The sequence below is a fragment of the Rhinopithecus bieti genome, unplaced genomic scaffold (genome assembly GCF_001698545.2).
Source record: "Rhinopithecus bieti isolate Rb0 unplaced genomic scaffold, ASM169854v2 scaffold_32047, whole genome shotgun sequence".
NCBI classification, from domain to species: Eukaryota; Metazoa; Chordata; class Mammalia; order Primates; family Cercopithecidae; genus Rhinopithecus; species Rhinopithecus bieti.
Window position 1 is genome coordinate 619,548 of NW_016814042.1, and position 8,820 is coordinate 628,367.

An 8,820-nucleotide genomic window follows, 5' to 3' on the forward strand; every position below is an offset into this window, starting at 1 on the left:
GCCGTCGGGGCTGGTGCCGGCTGCGGCTTCTCTCCGAGGCCTGTTGCTCGTCTTCCTGCCACCAGGTGGCGCCAAAGGCATGTCGTCTCTGCCCGCCAGGCCGCCGGGCTCCAGGACCGCGCTGTGGGAGTTTCTGCCGGAGCCCTTGGTGCTGGGGTCCTGGGGTCCCTTCTTAGCCCCCTTAGCACCTCGCATCTGGGCCCAGAGGAAAATCCACTTTTACACATGCCCTCCACCCTGGCCCCAGGAAATGTCAAGGCCTTTGAAGTGAGGCTAGGAGCTACATAACCAACTGGGGGAAAAAAATTAAAAGGTGGTTTTATGTTATTTGTAATGCGTTGGCAGAAGTTTTGTTTTTTTCTCCGCCATTTCTTGAGGAAAGGCATTAAACTCGTCCTTGAACGGAAATCATAGAAGGAGACCATAAGGCATTTTAAACAAGAAAAAAAAAAAAAAAAAGGGCATCTGCTTAGGTGTCTGGAAGTAAGAGTGTGGGCGAGGCAAGAGAGAAGCACACCACGGTGTGAATATAGCCAAGTATTCCATTTATTAACAAAATAAGTCTTACCAAGGGAGAGCTCTGTTCATCTCAAACAGGCCCCGCAGCCCCCGCGCTGCCGCATCAGACCAGAAGGAGGGAGGAGTGGGGAGAAGACCCCAGTCGTTGCGGGGTCTACTCTGGGGTGCTTTGCCGGGCCAGGCCTAGGAGAGGGCGGGGGCTGCCATGATCCGAGCGCTCCCTGACGCCCCAAGCTTCCCCGAACGCAGCTAACGAGCTCGTGATGTCCGCTGACATCGCCACCGGTCTGCTTTGGAGGGATCTAGTGAGAGTCACCCACCCCACCCCTACCGCCAGGGGTGGGGTCGTTGCCCCCACGAGGGAGAGAAAAACAAGGACTATAAAGCACTTCGCAAAATGTAAGGGGCCGGCTTCACGCCAGCAGGGCCTTCTGGGACTTTGAATTCAACCAGGTGAGCGCTCCAGGTGCCCCGACAGGCGCACTGTGGCCACTGGGTGTTAGGGGCGGGAGTCTGGAAGGTGATGGTAGACGGCAAGGCTCTGTGAGACCACTTGGGCCTTTCTGGGGGCGAGCCTGCTGGTGGGGTCAGGGCTCTCCGTGCTCAGAGCAAGGTAGGGGAGCAAGGCCCTACGTTTGGGGGACAGGGTCCAGACCAAGGACCCTATGCGTGGAGGGTGGCCGGGGAGGAGTCCCGGAGCAGTGTCCCAGGTCAATAGAGCTCCAGGGCCCCTGCCACCCAGGTGACTCCCTCCACCCCCTAAATGAGTTACAAAAAAATCTCCTGTTACTTGTACAACAAAGGAAACAAAACAAAACAACAACAAAAAAACAAAAAAACAAAAACAGAACCTCAAATGGAAGGAAACAAGGGGGAATGAAGGGGAAGAGGGAAAAGAGAAGGGGAACGTAGTTTTAAGACTCATGCAAGAAACTCCCCAGGAAGGGAAAACAACACGTCTAGACCCCAACTCTCCCTCCTCTCCCTGAAACCAAACCAATCAAAACCACAAAAAGAGGAAAAGGAATAAAAAATGTAAAACTTACACCTAAGAAAAAGAAAATAACAGAAAGGAAGAGGGGCGGGGATCATGTCGTTATTTGTGGGATTAATATTATTATTTGGGGGAACACAGACTTTTTGCATACCACTGACTCATGTGGGCCGTTAATGCACTTATATTCCCAGCTCGTAAGCTAACATTATAGTAAATAAATACACAGTCCGGTGGGGAAGGGTTGGGTGGGGAATCCCGGCAGGGTCAAGCAGTAGTGGAGGTTGCAGCGGCGACGGCAAGTGGGGAGGGGGGAAGGAGAGGGAGGAGGGTGAGGGGGCTGGGGTGGAGGAAAGAGCTGTAGTTACTGGTATCCCAGCGCCGAGGCTGAAGCTAGTCTCTGTCCATACAGCGCGTATGGCGAGTAGTAGGGTCCGGCTGTGGGGAGGGACGGCACGGCCAGGCCCCCCGCTGTGGATAAGTGGCTCTTGCCATAGGGGTGGTACCGGCTTAGCCCCAAAGTGTGTGGACTCCGCAAGGACAGCGACCCGGGGCTGCCGGGGGCGGCGGGCGGGGGGAGGTGCAGATGGCAGGAGGCGGCTGCGGCGGCGGCGGCGGCGCTGCCCAGGCCCGAGGCCCCGGGGTAGGCGGCCAGAAGTTTCTCGGCTCCCGGCAGGGCCGTGTGGGTCCGTAGGTGGCTGAGCAGCTCCTCCGAGGTGGCGAAGCGCTTGTCGCACGGCCCGCTGGCCGCCACCCAGTTGCAGCTGTGCGGCAGCGGTTCGTTCTGCAGCATGAAGCCGTAGGTGTAGAGAGGGTGGCCGGGGAGCGCGGCCTGGGCGGCGCTGGACGAGAGCGCGGCGGGCTGCAGCGGGTGCCCGGGGTACACCAGCGGGTAGCCCCCCGCCTTCAGGCTGGGCCCGGCTGGGTCGTGCGCGCTGCAGGTGGAGCAGCTGGAGCCCCCGAGGTGCGAGGCGCCGTGGTAACCTCCCAGGCAATAGGGGTCGCGGCATAATCCCTGCAGGAAGGAGGGCGGGGAGGCCCCGGTGAGCGGGCTGGAGCTGGGGGGCTTGCCGGGCGGCAGGCCTAGGCCCCCTGACAGCTGGCCTCCCACGAGGCCGGACTTGCTAGGATCCAGGCCAGGCACGAACTGAGACGGGTAGCCGGCGTAGGCACCCACAATGGAGCCGTGGTAGCCAATGCTGGAAGGCGGCAGCGGGAACACCGAATGGCCCGGCTTGTAGGGAGACACCGGCGCCACGTGGCCGGCCCCCACCAGCGCCGAGGGCGGCTCGGACTTGCGCCCGGAGGCCCCGGACTCAGCGCCACCGTGCGCCCCGGGCTCCCCACCGCTGCCGCGGCTCACGGCTGCCGGCTCCGGGCTGGGCTTGGGCTCTTGGTCTTTCTTGTCCAGCTCCCCGCCGCCAACCCCGCCGCCGTTCTTGCAGTCAGAGTGGTGCGGGGAGCCGCCGCGGGAGCCACCGGGCGACGACGAGGACGAGGACGCGGAGACCGGCGCTCCATGCGGGGGAAAGGGTGGGCAGGCGGCGCTGGGGACCCTGAAGCCCGCCTTGTCTCCCGGGGACGAGGAGGACGAGGAGGAGGTGGAAGACACCGAGGAGGAGCCGCTGTCTTTGCGGGAGTCGCCGCCGCCGGAGCCCTTCGAGTAGGGCTTGAAGCTGGACTTGTCCTCGGCCGGGGAGTCCCCCAGCTGCTTCAGGGCCGCGGCCGCAGAGGCGGCGCCCGGGGCTGAGCGGCCGGGGTCCTTCTCCGCTCCCAGCCCGTTGGCCGCTGCCGCCACCGAGTTGAGCTTGGAGGACGGCGGCGGGTCCGGCTTGCCGATCTGCGAGCAGGTCTGGGCCAGCAGCGCCAAGGGACTCTTCTTGGCATCCAGCTGTGGGAGACAGCAGCAGGGGGAGGGAGAAGGAGTGAGACCCAGAGGCCTGCGGGGCGAGCGGGGGCGCCCGGGGAGCTGGGCGGCGGCGCCACGGGGCGGGGCGGACCTGGTTAGAGGGTCTGCGAGCGAGGGCCGGGCCAGGCGCGGCATCTGGCGGAACTGCGCCCACACCGCCGCTGGGTCCCGGGGTGCGCCGCAGGCCCTGCGGAAGGGGTTCACCCAGGACCCCTGCCGGAGAAGGTGACGTCTCTGGAGTCGGGGCTGTGACTCGCCACTTCCCTCTAATGTCCCCCTCCTCCAGGCCCAGGAAAAAACTTATTCCTTTAGTTTAGGGGAACTTCGCTTGGGACGGGTTTCTGGCAATGGCGCAGCGGGGTAGGAGCCGGGAGCGCGGATTCTAAAGGAGGGGCTGCAGTTGGCGCTCTCTCCGTAGCACCTCCCTCCCGGGGAGGGCACCCAGGGAAGAGGCAGGAAGAAAGACCCGGGATCGGGAGCGCCCGGGCGCCGTGCACCCTCGTCGGCTGGGATAGAGGCGGAGTGGGACCTGGGCAGCCAGGGCTTCAAAGAAAACAGCCCGGCGTGGGGAGCGGGGAAGGCCCAGCAGAGATCACCTCCTGGCTGGAAACTGGGGACCAGAGGAAAAGTAAAGGACCCAGAGGGGACTCCAGAGCAAATCCAATCCGAGAGAAAACACAGAGCTCCGAAGGGCAAGCGTGGAAGGAGATCCTTCCACGGGGAAGCCTGGGGAGGCCCTGGTGGGCTCTGATCCCTCGGTTTTCTGCCCCTCATCACTCAGCCCGTCGGCGTGACAAGACTTGGGCGTCGCACCGAGCCCGGGGACGCAGGGAGCTGGGTCAGGGTCCCGGCCGCGGTGGGAGGAATGGGGCCGGCGCCGCGGGGCAGCGGCCGGGTACTGACCTCAATGGGGCTGACGGGAGTGGAGGACAGCGGCTGCAGGTACTCCGGGTGCAGGAGGTGACCGGTGTGAGCGCTCAGCATCTTCAGGACCCTGATCGGGAGCCGGTTCGCCTGGCGCAGGGGGTCCGCCGGTGGCAAGAGGGACACCGCTGCCGGCACCGCCGGCCTCTTCCCGCCGCCGCCGCTGCCGCTGCCGCTGCTTTCGGGTGTCCTTGGGTTAGATCCAGCGGGCGAATCGCTCATTTGGAGGAGGCAGCGCCGCTGGGGGGGCGGGGAGGGCGGGGGAGCACCGGGGAGGCGAGCTACCGGCTCCCGGCGGGTGGGCTCGCTCCGCAGCGCGATCGCGGTGCAGCGGCTCCCTGGCTCCTCGCCGCCTCCCCTCCTCCCACCGACCGCCGCCGCCGCCGCCGCCACCGCCGCTGGCCCCGGCTAGCAACACAAAAACCTCGCCTTCCGCGAGCCGCACGTCAAATAGCCGCGATCGCAGCACACTTCAAAGGGATCGCCCGCGCCCGCCCAATCGCACTCTCGCCGGGACCCCAGGGCGGGAGAGCTGCGGCGGAGGCCGGCTCCGTCGGTGGGCGGGGAGAGCCTTAAAGGGGCCGCGCCGCGCGGCGCCCGCCCGCCTCGGCTCGGCGCTCCGGGTTCCTCCCCTCCCCCCGACTGGTCCTTCCTCGCCTGGGTCCCTCCTGGGACGGGACTTCTCCGGGACCCGAGCTCTGCGACCGTCACTCCTTTCCGGCCGTTCTCCTCTCTCCTTCTCCACCACTGGATGGGGGGGCGGGCGGTGATGCTGCGGGGGCTGTCACCCGTCAGCCGTATGTGTCGAGGTGGGGTGGGGTGGGGTGGGGTGGGGTGGGGTGGGGGTGGGAGTGATCCGCACGGCGCCGGGCTCCCGGACGCTGGAGTCCAAGCCTCTCCCAGAGGCCGCCTGGGGGCGGGCCTCGCCTCGGGAGCCCGGGTCCTTCTCCGGAGCTGCTCAGGCCCTCCTCGGCCCTGCTCTCCTTCCCCTACTTGGCCTCCCCTTGGTGTGTTCACTTGGAAGCGCCCGAGCCTCGGAGGCACCCACTGTTCTCGGGACGCGGCGTAGGCAGCTCCAACTACTTTCAGCCCGTCCTCTCTGAAGCCTGCAAGTTTGTCTCCCTTCTGGAGTGACAAGGTCGGCGACCAAGCGCGGGACCCCAGGCTATGCGCGCTGTGCCTGCGCCCTGCGTTAGAGGCTTGGTGTCTGGTGTGTTGCAGGCTTCTCACCGTGTCCTGCTGAGGGTCGTAAAGTTCCTCACTGTACAGCGCCCAGCTGCTACGAGGAGGGACCGAGATCACGGGCGAGGCGGGTGTCCCTGGAGGGGGGGATCTCTCTCTAACCGCTGCTCGGCGGCACAACTCCCCCGCCCCCCCATCCTTCTCACTCCGGGGAAAAAGCACTAGCTTTCCCCAGGGAAATTTCGGGATAAAAAGTTTTAATTAAAAATAACAATACCCTTCCCGACTCCCTGCGCCTGTCTGATGAAGTGTGCATTGCTAGCTTCGCCTTGGGCAGAGATTTTACGTAGTCATAGTCCTGACATCCAAGTTCCGGATCGGCCGCTTTTCCGGAGGCGAAGTTGATCCTCTGGGCGCGGGCCTCTGGGGAGCCCACTTCTCCGTGCGCTCGGCGGCCAGTGGAGGCGCGCTGGTGTCACTGCCTGGCTCCCAGCACCACTTTTCCAGTCCCAATTCATCACTCCGGTTGTCAGGCCTGTCACTCAGGGCGTATTGCTCTAGGATGGCAGATTCCCGATTCTGCCGCGCTGACCGACGCCTTGAGACGACGTGAGAACCCAAGATGGGGAGAGGTGATTTCAAAGGAGCTCTTCAAACAGAAGGAAATAGCTATCACGATCCTGTATCTTGCCCAATAGAGAAGACAGCAGACTCCACTTCCAGGCAGTATCAGTCATACCCGAAACTAAGCACCCTCCCTGGATCCCTACTGTTTTTTGGGCAGCACAAATAGAATGCTTAGAAATTACACAAGCTGTAATTACGTGTTCCCCAATTTTAATCTTGGTAAAATCATGTTACACCGAATGGCAAGGGGTACCCTTACTGGGAGATGGACCCCACATTGCAGCAAGAGGGGTGCGGGAATGAAAAGGGAGGGGGTGATCTCATTTATTTGATCGTGGCGGGGTTCTCATGCCGACTTCTGTACGCAGCCATTGCCATCACTGCCAACACCACCTGTAAAAGTCCACTGCAGGGCTGCGTCCACCCACAAGGCATTTGGCCTTCGGGAGTCTGTTGTGCAGAGCCAGAAGGGCAGAAGGAAGCCAGGGTGCAGAGAGGCTGGCCTTTGCGGGAATGCAGAGGAGGAGGAGCTGGTAGAGGGGAGACCTAGGAGGCTGTGAAAGATGAAAGACCCCCTGATTATTGTAACCAGCCCAGCTGTGAGAGGGAGCCAAGGGATCCTTCTAGGGCCTGAACAGATGTGTGTTAGAAATGATTAATGGGAAATAAACCAGGAGGAAAGGGGGAGGGGAGAGGGAAGAAGTATTTGGGAATTTGAAAAACAGAGAGGGAATAGGAGGCAGCTGAAAGGAGAGCAGGGAGAAGGGAGAGGACAATAGAATATTCACTCTCTGTTTGGAGACTAACAGAGAAGGGAAAAGGTAGTGAATGAAGGAAAGAAAGGGAGAGAAGAGGAGGTAAGGACAGGCTGGCCGGCTGTGATGGGGAATTTGCCTAGGTAAATCTATACTGTCCTGTTAAGAACACCTCACTCCCTGAGCCCCCAGTGGTAATTACTGACAGGGGCACACAACATTCGCCTGCTCCCACCTCCTGGGAAGTGGGTAGGACACACCTCCGAAAACATACAAGGCAGGAGGGACACACTTTGAGCTGCTGGTCAGGGCAGCAGGGTTTCTTTGGCTGGATTCATCCAAACTTCGTAGGAGGGAAAATGAAAAACCATGCGTAGCCAGGCCAGAGGCCTAATTAAAACACTACTAGATGATTATTACAATCGGGATTCGCCATTCACTTAGCTGAAATGCTAACCTATACAGAACACTAAATGGGGCCCTTGGGGCCTGAAGGCAAGTGTAGTTTTCAGAGGAATGGCTTGTCACCTGGGAGGGAATGTGGCTCAGTATTCAGATGGGCTGTGTTTATTGAGGGGGGTGTGGTTGGAAAGCCCGAGTAAGACGTCCCTGTGCAGGACATATGGCACAGGTTCTCCCCCTGCAAAAAAGTGGCAGATGCACGGCTCAGGGCCTTCCTCTATCCAGGCCCTTCTCAAATGGCCCTAGGAATGAGTGGCCACCATTAAAATGGGACAGGGGAGAGGGCTGCCTGAGAGTGCCCCCATGACACTGTGGTGAAGATTGACAGTTCCATATGTCAGGTGCTTAATAAACATCAGGTGTTGCTATCATTCCCAGTTAAAGCTGAAGGGAGTCAGACCCAGAACCAGGCTGCTGTGGGACCCCGGGCAAGTGAACCTCCCTAAGCTTCGGTTTCCTCCAGGGTAAAATGGAAGCGTGGCCACCTCGGAGTTGGGAGACCAGAAGCAGACAACACATGTCACCTGTTTCATGCTTGGCACAAAGGAAGTTGAAGGTAAATGATGGCTGCAACTGATTGCATCATCTGTGTCTGAGGAGCAATTGCTCTGGGGAGCAGCCACATCAGCACCAGATTTAGCCCTGAGAACCCAAGCAGAAAAGCCCAGGTTGTCTCTGCATTCTACAGAAATTAAAGTAACCCCTCCCCAGCCTCCAGTCCAATGTGTCTTTTTCTTTCTTTCTTTCTTTCTTTCTTTCTTTCTTTCTTTCTTTCTTTCTTTCTTTCAGACGGCGCCTTGCTCTGTTGCCCAGGCTGGAGTGTAGTGGCGTGATCTCGGCTCACTGCAACCTCCGCCTCCTGGGTTCAAGCGATTCTCCTGCCTCAGCCTCCCAAGTAGCTGAGATCACAGACATGCGCCATCATGCCCGGCTAATACTTTTGTATTTTTAGTAGAGATGGGATTTCACCCTGTTGGCCAGGCTGGTCTCGAACTCCTGACCTCAAGTGGTCTGCCGGCCTCAGCCTCCCAAAGTGCTGGCATTACAGGCATGAGCCACCGCGCCTGGCCCACAATGTGTCTTAAAAAAATAAAATAAAATTTAAAAGCCCACCCCTCCCTAGAAACCATCAAGAAAATCCTTCAGGAAACTGTGAATATGTATGGATTTTTTTTCACTACTTCAATTTACATAAAATACATCACCCAGGAAAAAATGCTCTAGTCAGGTTAAGTCCTAGAGGGGGTAGATTTGTTGTGTGGGGTTAATGTGTAGTTTTCAGTCCTTGCGGAGGCAGAATTGCCTGAATGATCGCCTCTCTCTCCTCTCTCTTCATAACACTCAAACCCTAATGGCAACAACATGAAATAATATCTCACTGGGTAACTATTTACATTTAAATTTTTTTTTTTTTTTTTTTTTTTTTTTTTTTTTTTTTTTTTTTTTTT

At 59.5% G+C, this 8,820-nt stretch overlaps 1 protein-coding gene across 1 annotated transcript; it reads right to left on the reverse strand.

Moving 5' to 3' along the window:
- Positions 1-522: 522 nt before the first annotated feature.
- On the reverse strand, positions 523-4,858 carry ZNF703 (zinc finger protein 703). Its single transcript, XM_017849392.1, has 2 exons — positions 4,326-4,858; positions 523-3,404 (listed from the first exon to the last, which is right to left on the reverse strand). Exons 1-2 carry the CDS (start codon positions 4,566-4,568, stop codon positions 1,878-1,880), a joined length of 1,770 nt encoding a protein of 589 aa, XP_017704881.1. The 5' UTR covers positions 4,569-4,858; the 3' UTR covers positions 523-1,877.
- Between the last annotated feature and the right edge of the window lie 3,962 nt (positions 4,859-8,820).

Coding starts and splice junctions, on each gene's coding strand:
- ZNF703 (XM_017849392.1), bottom strand. CDS start 4,568: ATGAGCGATTCGCCCGCTGGATCTAACCCAAGGACACCCGAAAGCAGC. Junction 3,405..4,325: donor CTCCCGTCAGCCCCATTGAG/GTCAGTACCCGG, acceptor TGTCTCCCACAG/CTGGATGCCAAGAAGAGTCC.